Genomic DNA, 19,349 nt, shown 5'->3' on the forward strand with positions numbered 1-19,349 from the left:
CTTAAAAAACATTCGAATTGTAATTAATTCAAGTGGTTGGTGGTCAACGCGACGTGTGTTGAGTCAAGGCAAATCGTAGTATTCGCCATGTCAAGAATAACTACGAAATGAATAATAGTAGAAATAGAGAAATAAATCCTCAAAAAGAGACGTACCAAAGGTAATAGAATAGTGTATATAATTGGTAATATTATATATTTAATATTAAGAATTCAGAATGAGTTATTTATTTGAATTGTTATGTCACATAATAAAAGTTATTAATAATTAAAACTGTAATTTAAGGTACTTTAAAGGTATGGTTATTTTTCTTCTGTTATCAAAAATGTATGATTTTCAGTCTTATATATTTTGGATTAGTATTGTTTTCGAAAAAAATACGACTCATAAAAACTAGTGTTTTCTTTCAATAACATAATATTTATAAGAACGATTAGAGATGAATATTTCTAACGAATTATGCCTCATGCTATCCAAATTATGTTGAAACATAACATTTTGGATAACAGAAAAAGACTTAATTTTAAATTAAGTTCCATTAAAAAATTCCTTTGTGACTAAAATGTTGCTACAACAAAAAAAAAACGATTACGTCACATCCCAATATAAAAAGTATACGTGTAAAATGTTAACACCAAAAGTCACTTAGTACCTAGAGAATATGCTGCGAACATAGTACCTGCAAAAATAAAAAAAGTAAGTAAAACCTTCGACCTCACAGCGGATTGTCGTCGTCGTGTTCTTTCGGCTGCCAACAGAGTATGCGATAAATGATGTCTTGTGATGTGATGAAGCATAAAGATTGTGCTGCAGCGGTGATAGCCCAGTGGGTTTGATTTCGACTTCACTTTCGGGGGGCGGGGGTTAGTTCGATTCCCAGCACCTCCAAGACTCCAGACTTTTCCAAGTTTTAAGCAATTAAAATATGCAATTGTGAAATCGTGATCGTGAGGAAACCTGCGTACCTGAGAGTTCTCAAATGAATGAGAATGTTTTCAAATGTGTTAAGTCCACCTTTCCGCACTGGGCCAGCGACTATGGCCTTAACCCCTTCTCTGTAGTGGACCGGTAATGTGTTTGTATGATGATGATGATATTGAGTAAATTACAACGTAACATTTTGTATGATATGTAATGTCTAAGATATTGGATGACAGGAAATGTGTAATATATCGTATGACAGGTAATGTGTAATACATTATATTTCACCTAATGCGAAAATATTGTATATCAGGTATCGTGTAAAGTGTACGACAGGTAACGTGTAACATGCCACTCACCAACTAAGTGTTTTTACGTTGTAGCCGCGAAGCAATCCGGAACGCTATGAATGGCCATACAACCAGTAGTATCATAGTCGGCGGACTGAGTTCCTGCCAAGGCCATCTCCAACCGCGTGATACTTCCTATAACAAGAATCAAGGCAATGAAAAATAATTTCATAAAGAAAAACACTATGTATTTTTGGGCTTAAATAAATAAAAAAAAAAAATTTCATTGATTGATTTAGGTTTCATTCGTCTACAACAGTGTGTTACTTAGTTTGTTTGTCTTTCCTTTACGCCCTCTATCAACTTGATTTTTGAAATATTGAAATGCTTTTTTTTTTCTTTTTGGGCTGAAAAAACATAAAATTCCCAAAACTGGTTTAAACAAAACATAAAACTAAACATCGTCCTTCGTTCACGTTCCAACAAACGACTTATGCACAGCGTTGCACAGATAGGGTAAATAAATATAAAATTACCATAATAATAATTTGCATGTCAAACCGTAGAGGCACAGTAAATTTCTACGTATTTTTTAAGCCATTTCACCTATTTCAAGCAAATAAATAAAAAAAATACTGACGTCCAGTATCCTCCTGTCGCCTTCAACAGCTTTCCTCAGCGCAGCAACGTCCGCCTCCAACCTCGCTAGCACGCCGGGCAATTGCTCCAGTACTTTCAGATCTGAAATTAATTACGTCAAACATTCAAGAAATCATTCCGTCACCCATACAAAGTAGGTATCCTCTAATGTCCGTTTTCTCACACCGAAATCACTAGGCAACCGACCTAGTGATTTCGTTTGATTTCGGTGATTCTAGGGGAAAATAACGTTTAACGTACTCTTCTGACACGTCTAACAACGATGGACGCCGCGAAGTTACGACACCGATTCAGAGGATCGTAAAGTTTAGGGGACTCATAAACTGAAACTCGACAGATTAAAAATATAAATTCCACAAGAAAAATATGATAATACAAACACAAAATACCAGGCGAAGCGAGTACAAAACTCCGTTCTCGTTGTCTCCGTTCTATAAAATAGATAGACCTATCAGATTTTTTTAAAGAAACTGTCTGCATCCACACTTCCAGGCAAGAAAAGTGGGAAAATAATTCTTTTTCTTAATTTGACTGAATATTATCCATGAAGTGAATTAATGTTTGCTTTGGAAAAATCAAATCCCTTGCGTCCACCTGCCAATGCATGACTGAATAAATGAATGACTAAATAAGCGAATGACGGAATTAATGAATGAATGAACTCTCTTTTATTGTACACAACTAGATATAGACAACAAAAAAAAAATGATGGTATAGAATGGTAAAATTTGGCGGACTTATCGGTACATAGCGATCTCATACAGGCAACCAAAGGCGTATTAAGAAATAGCTGTAGATAAATTGTAGGAGTAAAATAGATATACTAAAACATACAAATACACTACAAAACATATATAGAAATACATACATATATACATTCGTTCGTTCGATCTACAAAATGGGTCCGGGAGAGTCATTGAAAGATAAATTTAAAGATTTTAAAAGAATGACAAAACATTTCTAAATTTTAGAAAAAAATGTGACTGCAATAATTTAAACATTAGAATTAATTAATAATTAATGAATTAATATTAAATAGAGAATATAATAGATAAACGAATCTCTATTTAATATTAATTCATTAATAATCAATGAATTAATATTAAATATTTAATTTTAATTCATTAATAATTAATGAATTAATATTAAATAGAGATTCGTTTAAAGGAAATTGCATACAATTCTACAATAAACTACCCATTGACATCTTGGAGATGTCTCTTAAAAAGTTCAAAGTTTGTATTAAACGTAAGCTTATAGAAAAGTCCTATTATAGTAAAAAGGACTGCGTAATCGATAAAAAAGCTTGGGTGTGAATTATTGCTCTAACCAGGTTGCTCGTCTAATAATTTTAAATGACATTGTGAGATGGTGATAACAAAAAAAAACACCCGACGAAGTTTGTTGTGGGCTTCTTCCTAGACCAGGACGCGTTTGGAACCCTCGTAGCTTTAGTTTTAAGTTTACGAATGTGCTTATCGCCATCATTTCACTACCGTGTAATTCTTGTGTACGCATCAAAAGTGCCACCTATGGGCCTACTTGAATAAAGATATTTTTGACTTTGACTTTACATACATAAATTAAAATCCTCAATACATAATAGTATAAACAACAGAAAACAAACAATATTGATAAAACCTATCTTACTCCGTGATGTAAGGCCTGAGACTTACGTGTTAGTTGTGAAGATATCTGATGCGCGTGGCCATTGCTGAGGCGAGGTGCGGTAAAAACTGGAATGTCTGGTTCATTCTGAAAAGATCAAATGAATATTTAACTAACCGCCTTCGACTACGGATCATTAGGTTCGATTTCGGGTTCTAATTACAAAGAACCTTATTCCTCGCAGCTTAACCATAACTTATGTACCATTATCCAAATGACTCCTAAGCATAGTAATTCCGGAAAGTCAAAATTCGTTCTTTGTATTTCCGAGTAGACAAGGTCAAGTGGTATAAAAGCGGGCACACGTCGCGACTTAGTCAGCGGAACAAACCCAAGGACCGTTCCGTAGTTACGCGGATAGAACGCGCGCTGCACAGGGCACATCACCCTGAACAGATTTCCCTTGGCCCACTTCGGACGTGTCCGAAGACCCGCTTTAGACTAAGTCAGCCTGCTCCGAAAGCGAAGTGAAGTAGCATCTCAGTGAAACAAGTGATAAGTGTAAAAAACAATGACATACCTTTCTGGACTACGATTGACCTGCGTTTGGATGTGTGTTCTGGCACTTAGTGTTGAAGAGAACATTTTGTAAGAGTCATGTGGTGTTTTTATTCCAAATTTGAACCCTAGCACGTTAGAATACTACACGATTAAAACTATAATTGAAAACTACCTTCAACTCGCAAAATTGATTGAAGAAATAGAATGATCTTATAAGGAGGTCTAGTGCTCAATCTCCATTCATTGTCACGGTCTTAACAAGATTATGATGAAGGTAGATGGTAAAAATATTGTAAACTCACGACAGTGTCGTCTACGGTGTCTATGAACTCGTCGTCACTGTCGTGTCTCACGCGCGGCGTTAGGCTGCTGTGGATTGGTGATGATGCTCCGCTTACTGAGCGGGAATCTGGAAACAAGAGAACTTCGATCTAACAAGGGAACTTCGGTCTACCAAGGGAACTTCGAAATAACAAGGGAACCTCGGTCTAACAAGGGAATTTCGGTCTAACAAGGGAACTTCGTTCTAACAAGGGAACTTCGATATAACAAGGGAATTTTGGTCATTAGGGAACATTTCTATCGTATTGTTTAGTATGTAGTAGTTACTTAATAACTACCATGTGCGAAGTGAGCTGCGAGTCGCGGAACCTTGCCGGTATAACCCACGCTATCAGCTTGAGTTCTGAGCTGGGGAAGCCCTGCTAATGTTCCTCGACTGACAGGAACTAAACTACTTACAAGTTGTGTGACTTTACTGCCACCTCCGATAGATGGCAGCAATAGTACTTTACGTCGCGCTGCTATTAAGTTCACACTCGACTATATGGCATGTTATAACGTGTAGTATTGGACTGTAACTAAGACTAATTGAGTCGTACAGTTTAGTGTGTAATAGTCACATAATTATACGTACCCATGGGCGAAGTGCGTTGCGAGTCTCGGCACCGGGCTAGTACATCCCCCGCTATCAGCTCGAGGTCTGCGCTGGGGAAGCCTTGCTCATCATCCCCCACTGATAGGAATGACGCCACATCGGAATTAAACGACATCGTCTCCACGATCTTAGGAAAGAAAAGAAATTTTACGTATGCTGTCTGAATAAGTGTTTGTTTACTGTAACGAGAAGAGGTTAAGGCCGGAATCAATCACGCTGGCCCAGTGCGGATTGGTGGACTACACGCACTTTTGAGAGCATTATGGAGAACTCTCAGGCATGCAGGTTTACTCGCGATGTCTTCCTTTACCGTTGAAGCGAGTGATATTTTGATTGCTTAAAACGCACATAAGTTGGAAAAGTTAGAGGTGCGTGCTGGGATTCGAACTCGGCCCCCGAATAATCAAATTGTTACCATTATTTTTTGTTTATGTTTGTATGTGTACCAATGAAACAAAGTGTTCCATAGGTACACATACAAACATAGTTGACGTAACCGGAGAACACTTTGCATCAAAAATTATTCACTAACAAAGTAATTTGATAAAAATTAAAATGTTAAATTACTTAATTTTTATTAAATTACTTTAAGTAAAATTAAGGCCCCTAATTTATATTTCGCTCCACTTCTTTTGATTTCGTTTTTGTCGGATAGTTTCGTGAATATTATAATATGATTTTTTTGAATATAGGATAAACAAGTATTTTTATAATATAAATATTACTTCATAATTCAGAGTTAACGACTTTTGAACGAGTAAATTTTTATTTAAATTACTTTTTTCTTGCATCGCTACCTTTTACAGGTCCGATCGTTGCGTGAATTGCCTGAGGGTAAAAATCAGGGTCACATTACACTACCTTGTGTAACTCCGTGACATATGACTGCATCGCTTCTTCCGATGACATATGACCCAGTTTATTCCACGCCTCCCATTTTGCTCTGAAATGGCAAAAAAAGTTACATATATAAAGATATTCTTGACACATCGTAAATACCTATACGCTGGGTGAACTTAACCCGTCCGAGTCGAAATCAAATTAATTATTTCAGACGTTACATAGGACTATTTTATAAGCACTTTCGAATCGACAAGTCTGTCGGTTTGTAGTGACTCGAACACCAGTGGTTAAGTCGAAAGTAAGGCAGATTCTGCGGAAAGTAGCCGAGGAGAAAATTATCAGTCATTATTTTCCCGGATCATCATTAACCTATAACAGTACATTTCTGGATTATAGGCCCCTCCCAAGAGGAGGGTATGCCCATAGTCACTACGCTGGGCAGAGGTGTTTGTGATCGCAGTGAATGGTAGTAGTAAAAGTCAAAGTCAAAGTCAAATATTTCCTTATTCAAATAGGCACATAGCTGGCACTTTTGATGCGTTGATTATATATAAAATGTGTACATAGCGGTAGCATAGAGGACACTGCTACCCTTTCTTAACTATATTCCCTTAGCTCGTGAATATTTCACAAGAGGAGGGGTGGTGACAACTACCCTCCTCTTGATGTGTTTGAAAGATGTGTTTTCCAAACAATTTAACTATTTTTTTTTTTCTGAAAAAAATTAATGCAATGCGGCCCTCTTCCAACAAGCTTGGTCATTAAGAAATTTATCAATTGTTTAGTAATAATATAGCAATATATTATGTTTCAAAAAATTTCAAAGATCCTATAATCATATCATAACATCCTACATTTCTTTTAAAGGGCGATTCATTGATTGATTGTGGCAGTGAATTTTGTTGTGGGCGTTTGTGTGAATAACATAAATGTTTTTCAATGTCTGGGTGTTTATCTAAATATTATAAGTATTTATGTATATTATTCATAAAAATATTCATCAGTCATCTTAGTACCCATTACACAAAATACGCTTTTCTTGGGGCTAGATGTCATGTCGCATGTTTGACGTGTTTTGTCGTAGTATATTTATTTATTTATTTACCCCTCTGTGTTTGACAGATGTGACTGTCAGAATCGTGTGACCCTTAGTGTGACCCTGACTGATATAGACTGACCCACAAAACATACTAACGCGTGACGTGAACGTGACCTGAATCCTGAACTGATTTGACATAATCTTGAGTTAAATTACAGTGTTTGTAACACTGTATTTTAACTCAAGATTTTGTTTGTGAGAATGCACTTAATTCATACTAGTATTATAAATGCGAAAGTGTGTATGTTTGTGCATTTGTGAGCCTTTTTGGCTCAACCACTCTTATGGAGGGTAGAGGTAAGGAGAATCATCTGTGTATATGAAAAAGTGTCGTCAAAATGTATTAAATTAGGATGGCGCCACATTTGCATCAAGGTAACTCTTAAAAGAAGCCCCAAATATAAATATTGTTAGAGTAGGCTTGAAAAATAAACAAGGAAGTAAGGTTATATTTACCACAATATTTTGTACAACGTAAGTTGTTGAAATTCTCAATAATTAACTAATTTAGTCGATAATGACATTAATTTTTTTAACTCGGCATACTTCAATTCATCTACGATTGCTACATTCATACCATACCCTGTGCATCCACCAGCGCCATTGTGGAGGATTTTTGAACTGTTATTTAGCGCAGGACACTTTTTCAACTTTTCTCCCATATAAGATGACTCTCCTTACCTCTACCCTCCATAACCACTCTGTACTGATCTTGATTAAATTTGGCACATGTATAGCTTGCAGTTTTTAAGATTTCCCCCAACATTTAAACAATGTGTCCATATATTCGCTATCTCATTAAAAAAACAGCCGATAACTAATAGAGATAATTTTGATTGAAGACATAATATGCTGATAAAGTTGTTTCCTGTCGATGCAAAAATGTATACAAATAAATAAAATTGAAGTGGGTGATTGTAATTTGTAAGGTCAAAAACGAAACAGCTTTTAAGTCAATGCATTTGAAAGGATAAAAGTTTGTAATCATCATCATCGTCATATCAACACATTACCGGCCCACTATACGGCACGAGTCACCTGTCACAATGAGAAGGGGTTAAGGCCGTAGTCCACCATGCAAAGTGCGGTTTGGTGGACTCTACACACCTTTGAGAACATTATGGAGAACTCGCAGGTATGCATGTTCCTCGCGATGTTTTACTTCACCGTTGAAGCAAGTGATATTTCAATTACTTGAAACGCACACATAACATAGAAAAGTTAGAGGTGCGAGCTGGTATTCGAACTCGCCCCCCCCGAAAGTGAAGTCAAATTCCTACCCATTGGGCTATCACCGATTTATACAGAAAAAAATGTTCCATTGCGCTGGGTAAGCAATTTTAACAGGAGTCAGTAAAGTGTAGCTCTAAGAATTAAATTTCAGTCCTTAATTTCTTAAACTCTCGATAACTTCTAAATTAAATGTCCGATTAGAATAAATTGAAAAGTATTTTACTTCTACATACCTTGATGATAAATTATATAATTGAATAAGAAATGATTCTACAATACAATATCAAAAAGTTTCCCACTTTTGTTTCTACCGGCGATCTAATATAGTTTTAGACTACTGAAGCTGCTATTGCGACTTAACTATGATAGTTAGATATATTCCCTCGCCGACTTTTTTGTATTTTAAAATCAAGTTATACAATTAACAACATAATTTTTATGTATCATCAAGTTTTCTCAGCCATATTTTGCTACTTTGGGTTAAATTACTGCAATTTTCTTAAGGATCTCCAATTTTATTGGAAATAAATTTTAGTCTATACCTGATAATTAAGCAAGTCCAGTACTTTCGGAGATTATTTGGTACAAGCAAACTCGACCCGTGGCCTGTGCCCGGGAGAATAAATGAAAACAACATAACGTACCTATTGACGACGTCCCAAAACCCCGGCTTGTCCTTCGTGCAAGGCCCTTCCGTGGCCTGCTTGTAGTAACTATAGAAACGCAGCATCATCTCATTGCTGGGCTGGTATGTGCCTGGAGACAAACAAACATCTGATTTAGTAATCCCTTTTCTTTACTCAGGCTACGATTCTGGACTGGGGTTGCCAACCTTTTTAGGAATTTACGCTTCTATTGTATATGCATTTTTTATGATTTTTTTATTCTGTGTACAATTATCATTAATTCATTTGACGGCCGGCTGGCGCAGTGGGCGGCGACCCTGCTTTCCGAGGCCGTGATTTTGATTCCCACAGTTGGAAGATATGATTACGGTCGAGTACATCACCATAGCTCCCGTACAACCCCTGATAGAAAGAGTAGATGTGACATAGTCCATGTCACATCTACTCTTAAAAAAGTAATAATTCTAAATAAGGTAGCTATTTATCATTATTACTATATACTAAGAACACTCCCGACTAATTCACATTTCAAACAAAATCGGTTCAACCGTTCGGGTGCTACGCTACCACAGACAGACGCACGCACAGATAAGTCAAACTTATGACACTCCGTAATGTTTGCGTCGGGAGTAAAAAATGCTGACAATATTATTATTGACGTAAAAAGCCTAGCAGTTTAATGTAACATTATCGCATATTCTTGTTATCAATTAGGAACAATCAAGGGTCGGAAGGAAGTCATACGGGTCAAATTATAACGAGTTTGTAGTTAATTAAATACTCACTGAATGTAAAGTTGGTAAAATAATTATTATTTATTTCCAGGCAAAAGTCAGTGCAGAATACATTTGTGACCACCCCTTTTACCGCGGGCGTCGTACGAGGGCCCGATGTATTCCTTTCACGGATAAAAGCAAGTGATAATTCATTTGCTTAAATTAAAAACGCACATAGCTCCGAAAAGTCAGTGATGCGTGCCCGGGCTCGAACACGGTCTCCACGAAGGGAAAGCCGATGCCTTACTCACTAGGCTATCACCGCACCAGAATGCCACTGGAATAATGTAAACACGCCCTAAAATCAACTAGAGAGGTGCGTTGCTTATAAAGTAATTAAGTATGCAAGGTTAACAAGTTCACAAACTAGGTTAACTTTAAATGTATCAAAGTTTAAGAAAACTATAAATAGTATAAACCGTTTTTGAGTTTTAACAAGAAAGTCATTGATTTTTTTTTTCGGTTAGATGTCACCAGATTTACGATCCCACCGGCTGGTAAGTTCTCAGATGAGTTATGGTAGTTACGAGTATAATAAACCCAAACCTCTAATAGTATAGTAGGATGGTAACTATCCACGGCCGAAGCCTCCTACAAGTCCAGTTCAAAGAAAATTCTGACATTCCCAAATTGGATTCCCCTGCTGGGTATCGAACCTGGGTCCTCCAACATAACACCAAAGCGCTCATTGCTGCGCCAGGGAGGTCGTTAACCTTATCAGCCTTGTATTGACCCACAGCTGGGCACGGCCGCCATTCTCTCATAGATGAGACGTAATAAGGGTTCGCTAACCACCCTGGCGTATGATGAGTGATATGGTCTAGTAAGCGAGTGGTCCCGAGGTTTCACGTTTTCGTCAAGTTTCCGCGTTTTCGGTAAAGCTATTAAACTTTACACTAATATATTTAAGGTTTTGGCATGAATGAGTCAGTCGCAAGCAGATCTGTGAGCACACAGGGTCCCCCTGAAAACCAGCGCCTCAGCTAACTGCGGCTTCGTGCTTAGACGGGACACTATTTGTCCACATGCTTAAAGTTCGTATTTTTGTTAGTTATGTTTATGTACATACAATTGTAAGCAATTATGTGAGCAAATATAAAATTTCTTTCTTCCTTTCAAGATTGAAGAACCCACCAATGAATTATAAGCCTTACAAAGAGCGACGGCGCCATTAAAATACATGCCTACATAACATTATGACGTGGTTCATGGTTGAAAGTAAGTAATGCAATAGAAGAGACGTTACAAAATCGATTGTCCTCGATATTTTATTTACGACGACGCTTGTGCGGACGTGACGCAAAATTTATATCATCTACATCTGTATAATATACCAACAATTTATTATTAATTTATTCAGTAAGTGTATGGGCAGGCGACAATTATCACCATAAAAATTTTCTTCTCCCACAGCTTCATCAACTCTTAGAACAGAGGCGTACAAGTGGAAATAATATCCAAATAATATGTGTGTATAAACGGGGATAAACTTCGTTGAAGAACGTCCCACAGGGAGGTCGCCCAAAATGTAATTCAGAGGCAATGGCCTTTACCCGAGAAGAGGCTCATATCGTATAAGTTAATCATAAAATGAACTACTATTAAACCATGTGAACAACATAGATCATAATATCTATACTATTTAAAATACTATTATAATGAATCTTAGCGCGTTCAACCAAACAAACTGTTTCGCGCGACAAACGCGCTAATGTCGAGACCTACTGGTACGAATTTAAGAAAATCTTTTTGTATTAGACAGTCTATTAATATCATGGAAGGCGAAAGGAAAATGTTTTAAAAACGGGAAAACTTGCTTTTGAGTGCTTGCGATGCGTAAACCAGTTATGCCATAATAATGTAAATGACGAAAAGTTTCCTCCTTAAAAGTTATAAAAATATTCTGAATGACAGGAAAAGCAGCCTAAAGGTATGTTTTAGGTTAGATTTTTAAAGTAACATTTATAACTGTTTTTTTTTTAAACCAACCCTGACTTTCAAACTCCTATTCTAGACTGTATTCCAGGGGATAAAGGTTCTGGGAAAATCATGACAAAAATTGTACGCGGCCAAAATCGAGGCTATCAATAATAATCTCGCATAACACAAGGCTATCAATAACTATAAATAAATTAAATATATATTTATATATTATATATATGTGTATACATAAATGAATTGCTGTTCGTTACTCCACGCGGACTCAACCCGCGCGACCGACTTTGTTATCTTAGGTCTTGATTTGATTCGTGAGTCATTTCGTGCGTTTATCACCTAACTACCGTACCGATTTTGATGAACTTTTTGTATGCATGTTTAGTTTCTGGTAGCTTTGAAAACATAATTGGCCCCGGTAGGTAGTGCTTTACCTTGCTGGAAGACGTCTGCCAGGTCCGCTATCATGAATCGTGACTCTTCAATCGGAATCCAATTTTTCCGTATCATGAATCGTGTTTCTTTTCAAACAATCAAATGATGTCTAGAAGATCGTTGCAACCGATAAGGCCAGCTGTGCGCATATATTACTTTTTTGTTTTGTTAACCTTGTTATTACATTTACTATGTGCAACGATAGGAGATTGTTTAACTTGTGTGTACCTAATGCAATGTATTGAGTTACGGATGCTGGGATAAATCCCCCTAACCTACCCTAACCTAACTTAACGAGTGATTCCAAATAACTCCAGCAGGGCTAGCCAAGCCGGGAGACAAAAATGATATTCCTTGATAAGGAATAAAATTTACGTGTCCACTTGCCACAGCACAGCAACGGGGAATAGGAAGTTTACTGATTACACGTATATTATTTGGATATTATTTCCACCCGTGCGGCAATAAAACTGTGGGAGAAGAGTTACGTCTGTAATCTTGAGTGTAACAAAGAAGGTGACGCCAGCATAACTGCAGGGGGTAATTATACTAGGGGTAACGGATCAAGACTTGTAAAAACGGATTGTTGAGCAAGTGGTATGCAATGAGATTTATCTATAGCTATGTATTTGAGTTTCTATATATTTATTTTGTGTCCCTGTTTCTGTCTGTCGGTTTGTAATCAAATTTTGCCACTTAAACTTGAGCAATAGACAATCCGATGACAAATGGGAACTCCGATGCAACCCATTTAGTTCGTTTTAATTAGCACTGGTTCTAGGGTCCTAACTCTGGTGACATTTTCGTCGACTTTTATATCAAATAAATAATACTAACTACTAAAAATACATACTAATATTGTAAATGCGACAGTGTGTTTGTTTGTATGTCCCTGCTTTGCGTCCTAACTAAGCAACCAATCAACTTGATTTTTGGCATATATTTAGTTGAAAGGAAGGAAAAGTAACATAGGTTACTTTTTAATCCAGGTTCCCATGGAATTTATAAAAAAAAAACCTTAATAAACGAAGACGAAGACGATTTTTTTGAAAAAAAAATGAGACTAGTGTCGCAGACGTTGAATATACATTAACTGTTTTACGAACTAAAGCTCTGCTTATTAACGCATTGGTGAAGGCAATTTGGCGGCGCGCTGGTGAAAAATCGAAAGTGAGTGACGCAACATGACTTTACTCCATTTTTTCTAACATCTATACTAATAATAAAGTTTAAGAGTTTCGTTTTTTGGGTTCGATGGCGCTCTCCGGATGTACACGTGTGGTTTGGAAAATATTTTTTGAGCCCAATTCTTGAGAAATAATTATATAAATACAGTAAATATATGAGCTAATATTTACTGTGTCTATAGGCTATTATATAACTTATTAAAATTTGAAACCTAAAAGGTCGATGAAAGTGGTAGGTACTTAGGTTAACAGAGGGGTGGTATTTATTATTTGTTTTAGTTTGTTTATTAGAACCCGCTTACCTCGGGAAAACTAGTCAGATTTAAAAAATCTAATTTGCATCCCATAGCCCAGTTTAGTAGACAAGCATTAAGCAAACCTAGTAATAAATAGCGCAGGCGGCCGGCGCGTCTTCAAGATAATAGTATTTAAGTCCTCTTTGCAGTTCTGAATGAAAAAAGCTCGAAAAGTGTTTCCTAATTAATCCGTAGGGGTTGTATGATAAGGGTATAGCCCTAATCTTACACCTTTAAATTTCACTAAATACAAATTGTTCGAAGTCACGACCAATCTTTAGTTTTTAATATTGATAAAATACTACCTGTTGCTTGTAGTAAATGAAATGCGGTGTTCGAGCCAAATGGCGTGAATAAGTTGGACTGGCTAAATTGCTATTGAAGAAGTGTTAACAGAAGTAAGTTTGTTAAAATATAAAAATAAAATCCGGCTCGAAGGAAAAAATGTATATGTACTTGTATAATTAAGATAGGCACTGGTTACTAGTTGTAAACTCAGTACTCTTAATTCTTAATTCAGATTTAGAATTGATTTCATATGAATAAACGAAGGCAAGGAATGAAGATTTTTTTTAATAACGCCGACGAAGGTGGTTGAATTATCTGACGTCACAGGAAATGGAATTCGATGGCGCGAAATAAATCTTAAAAGAGGGAAAATAATCTGTCACCTATGATCAATACATGTAAGCATGATCAATTTATCACGAACATAATAGAGGAGAGTAATGATGAATTTTTTGAGCCATATAAAATTAAAAGTTGGGTTAGGGACTTACAGGCTAAACTGACATGAGGCTAGAAAAAGAGTGAAGTAACAAAAGTCTGGAAAAGTATCCTATGTCTAGGCAGGGGCGTGCACTTCATACATGCACAAAAGCAATGCATACCCAAATTATTTTATATAGCTCGTATTGGAGGGGAATTTTTCCATTTTATGCCATGTACCTACTTTATGCATACCCTGGTCAAAAACCCTGTGCACGCCACTGTGTCTAAAATGCCTAGAGAAGTAATTCGTCAAGATTGGTTTAGCTGACAAGCTGTACAAAATATGTTTCTTTTTATGAATGCTTTTCCGGATCCTACTCTCGATACTCAGGATGCGACATTATAATAACTGAAATAAAAAGTGGTGCAGCATTTGAGCTGAACATACAAGTAGGTATTAAACAAAAAACAGACACAATTAAGCATATATACGTAAATAGTGGTCAGAAAACGCTAAAACAATATTGTTGTGTCAAACATACTATATATATAGATATATATAGATAAATTACTCTATTCTAAATAAATAATAAATAAATAAATATATTACGACAATACACATATCTCCGTCTAGCCCCAAAGTTAGCATAGCTTGTGTTATGGTACACATAGATAGAAGATAACTGATGAATAATTTATGAATAATGTACAGAAATACTTATAATATACACCCAGACACTGAAAAACAATCATGTTAATCACACAAACATTACTCAATTGTTTACAAATAACTTCAGTTACTTGCAAAATTACTTAACAGTTTAAACATTGGCCATGAAGTGACAATTATGCAAGTAAGGGTGTTTTCACAAGTGCAACTTTGCTGCTGTAAGCTCCATCTCCAACACAGAATCTGTCATGTATATTATGTTCTGTTGCTGTGAAATTGGATTATTTATAAACAACCTTTATTCCCACTTATAGCATCACCAGCAGTGGCGTGCATAGAGGGTATGCACAGGGTATGCAAATGATATAAAAAAAAGAAAACCTCCAGTACAAGTTATAAAAAACTTAAGGATAGGCATTGTAAGAGTTATTAAAAGCCTACCCTTAAGTATTTATAACTCGTACTGGAGATTTTCTTGATTTTATATCATCTGCATACCCTGTGCATACCCTCTATGCACGCCACTGATCACCAGGGTATGGGAGCGACAGCCAAGCTCATCAGAAGTTGAGCCCAGAGCTTGACAATATTGGTCAGTCAGTCAAAAGTAGGTACAAGACAAATTAAGTGCCTACAATTTTTGGGATTATTGCGAACAAAGCCATCAATATAAAACCTAATCAAAATACTAGTGGAGAAGGACTCATGCAATGAGGGTTTCAAGTTATTTATTTCACACGCCAGCTTTCTTCCCTTGTTTATTACAGCCTCGGACAAATTTTTTGGAAACAGTTTGTTTTCCTGGGATAAAAAGTATCATATGTTACATTATTTGCCTTTCAACTAACTCTATGCCAAGTCAATTTATTGCTTAGTTAGGGCGTAAAGTAAGGACAAACGAACGCACTTTCGCGTTTATAACATTAATATAGAGTATAGAGTATAGATTAAACATAGAAACAATGGCAGTCAAAGAATGGTAGGTTCCAGCTGACTAAGTACGGAGACAAGCCCAGCACGGCTAGCATGGGCAGGGATAATTTACTCCCCAGGGCAAGAATAAAAAATTATCTTCTCCCACAGCTTTATCAACTCTCAGGGCACTGGTACACAAGTAGAAATAATGTCCAAATAATATATATTATGTGTTCCAGTGCTTTAGCAGGTGGACATGTTAAATATATCCCTTGTCAGGGAATATTTTTGTCTCCTACCTGTGCTAGCTCTGCAGGAGGAGAAGAAGAATGTATGGGTAACAGGGTATGATCCACTGATAGACTACAGGGCACACCATTATACCATGTTTTCTGGCAAAAATTCATATGCATGTAGCCTTAAGTACAGCAGACTTGACTATATTAACAAAGATCCCAAGAGTCAAGGAAGCTATTAGATACTGTTAATATCTAGTTTCAGGAAGAATAACAGTATAAAGCAATTAAAAGAATTCTTTGAAATATAGTGAGGTACTTTTTTTCATCTTAAACTCACTATAGCCTGACCAAGGCGGTTACAAAATGGTTTTGACTTTTTTTTATCAGCTTTACATTACGTATAGCAGTATGCATATATTTAATATGGACTTTTAAACCTTCATCTATATTAGTAACTTTGTCCTAGTTCCGTTTTCCCTCACAAAATCTTTACAGAATATGTAAATAGAGAAGATACAGAAGTATGTAGAATTGAGGATAACAATTTGTACTGGAAAATGATCTCTTACCTTTGCATTGTTTTTATAAAGGTATCTTATTTAAACTATATATCATAATGTCTCATTAATAACTGATACCTATAACTTCATCCACACAGTTTAATTTTTCCTTTAAACTGAAATAACTTTGTTTTCTATAAATTAAATATTCTATAGCCTTCATCAAAATTGGTTTAGCTGTGAAGCTGTGCTTTTTGTCTAGCTTTGGCCTTCTGGCATGATGCCGCATAGAAACTGATTAGGGGTTATGGATTTAATATACCACAAACATGTTATTGCTCTACTATTTTAGACTACATCATCATTTATAACCAAGTGAGAATGCAGTCAATGGTAGCTAAATAAAGGGAATATAATAAAATTGTTGGTGGTTCCAATGGATTATAATTTAACAATACATACAAACAAATACACTTCAATATCTTTAACATCAATAAGGTACTTAAACTGTAATATTTTGTTCTGACTAAGCTCCAAAACGGCTGAACCGATTTCGATTAGACTTTCACTGACAGATATATGATGTTTTATTAAGTAACTAACTTTTATTTTTTTTTAAAGGATTTTGTGTTAGTCAAAATCACACATAATTTATTCAAAAAAGACTATCATAGGCACTAACGAAATATATTATCATGTTTTTTTTTATAAGAAAAGTAATAGTATTTATTCAGTGCACTGAATTTCGCTTGTATAGATAAATACATACCACTTTTGGGCAAACTCCGAATAACGTTGACCGCTGCATGGAATTTTTCCTCTAAAGACATCCTCGGACACATATAACACTATACACAACAAAACAAACGCACTTTGGACTTGAAATACACAGAGAGCGATTAAAAGTTGTACTATCTCAAAAATTACTAACGAATTAAACGATACAGCCGATGCCCGACACAAAGATGCACGCATGCACGCATTTACTAGATTAACGAATTCTTCGACTTAATCTCGATCAATCCTAGCCTTCGATAGTCATGGGCCGTGGCCTATACGGGACTAGAAAATACGATTGATTAAAAAATTAAAAAATGTACTAGTGAAAGATACTGAATTTGGGTTTGACGTACATTTGAGTGTTGTTACCGGCAATATCGATATATTTATTTGGTAAAATATAAACAAGCCTTCCGTAAGGGAATCGACCTCCCGATCGCGGACCGAGTGTTCTCCCTGGCACGTCTAACTTTTCTCAGTTATGTGGATATCATCAATTGAATATCACTTGTTCAAGCAGTAAAGGAAAACACGACGAGGGAGCCATGCCATCTCAAAGGCAAGTCAAGTCTACCAATCCGCACCGTTCTGTGTGATAGAAAAATATGTATACTAAAAAAAATTTACAAAAAATAGTAGACTTTTGCAAATTATATTTTTTGGCTAGAAATATATATTTTCTACAACATTTTTAAGCCGGTGCCACTGACGTAATAAGGAATGGACTTCGGGTCAGCGCTTAAAAACGTCCGAACTTAAAGGATATGAAAACGCAAAAACGGTATGAATTTCGACTAGACTTCATTTGTTCCACTAACAGACTACACGTACAAAATTGCATAATGCATGGGAAACAAAAAAAAGCATATCTGTCCTTTTCGTACGCGTTGCGCTGCATAGACCAAAATAGACCAACTATATGTTTACTATATTTGGAATAAGCGATCGCAAGATTTGGAACAAAGTAGAGTCGCTTATTGTATTTAAAAAAATATTTTTGTGATGATTTTGTTCTTCTATTTGTTGCATACCATGCCATGTTAAATTTATTCAGTTTTCCTCGACATCCTATACGTTGCTAACTATAGAAAAACAAGAATATTTTGGTCCAAAAGAATGCCACCGTATTTGCTTTATACCGATGAAGTCTGTGTTTGTAAATTGATATTGAGTAGTAAATTAATCAATAGCATATGTGTCATTCGAATACAAGCAACTTCGATGTATTGGTTTGGAAAAAATTAAAATAAATAGGGCACATATCATGTCATTATCTTTATGTAAATTTTGTATGAGACCGACGTCCATTCCTTATTACGTCAGTGGTCAGTATCATAGCCAAGTAAAACAGAGTAAGTAAGTTTTAAAAAGGACGGAATTAAGCTGGTTGTTTTCTAAGGCTTTTCCAATGTTCGGCACATCAGCACCCTGCTTCTCCGCCCCGGTGTAACTTGATGATGATGGGCAAGGCTCGTGGCCCTGTGCCTAGCAGTCAAACATGATAAGGCTAACATGATAACTTTAATAAGAAGAAGAAATGTTTTGAGCATAATGACCAGTTCCTACAGCAATAAAAAATAGACATCAAAAAAGGAAACCAATTTTATTAAAGTTTAACTTAAATACCTTAAAACAAAAAAAAAATATTACAATGTCAGAGTGCCAGTTCATAATAATTGAAATTCCTTAGTATCGATATTTAAATATATGTAATATAGACAACACTAGCACGAATGACAATTATTTTTGACAGGAAGTTTAGTTACCAGAGTAAAAAACTATAAATCGGAAAACTGTAAACAACACGTAGTATAGTATAGTTTTAACTTTAATGTATTTTTCATTTATATTTAATTTTAATGTAGCCTTATCACAAAAACTTTACATATTCTTCCAGTTTTTTCAAAGTACGGTTCCTGTACGGTTTGTTCTACAAATGGACCCGGTAGGTGACGCTGCGATTAGGTTCCAGGATTTTCAGAAAAACGTCTGCCAGACCAACTAGTTTATCTTAAAAAAGTTCATATTGCTTTTATTACCTTTTAGGTGTGTTCAATTTTACTAGTATTTTTTTTTAATTCAATGTATACACTTGTATGTACATATTCACAGTTTTTAAAATCGGTT

General features: G+C 35.8%; 1 protein-coding gene across 1 annotated transcript; it reads right to left on the reverse strand.

Annotated features, from left to right (window-relative positions):
- Window positions 1-24: 24 nt before the first annotated feature.
- Window positions 25-17,558, reverse strand: LOC120625166 (acyl-CoA-binding domain-containing protein 5). The gene is made up of 9 exons (XM_039892139.1): window positions 17,212-17,558; window positions 8,797-8,908; window positions 5,839-5,920; window positions 4,957-5,104; window positions 4,343-4,449; window positions 3,548-3,626; window positions 1,852-1,952; window positions 1,281-1,406; window positions 25-679 (listed from the first exon to the last, which is right to left on the reverse strand). The coding sequence occupies exons 1-8, from the start codon at window positions 17,282-17,284 to the stop codon at window positions 1,284-1,286; spliced, it is 825 nt and encodes a 274-aa protein (XP_039748073.1). The 5' UTR covers window positions 17,285-17,558; the 3' UTR covers window positions 25-679; window positions 1,281-1,283.
- Window positions 17,559-19,349: the final 1,791 nt, after the last annotated feature.

Source organism: Pararge aegeria, chromosome 7, assembly GCF_905163445.1.
Source record: "Pararge aegeria chromosome 7, ilParAegt1.1, whole genome shotgun sequence".
NCBI lineage: Eukaryota > Metazoa > Arthropoda > Insecta > Lepidoptera > Nymphalidae > Pararge > Pararge aegeria.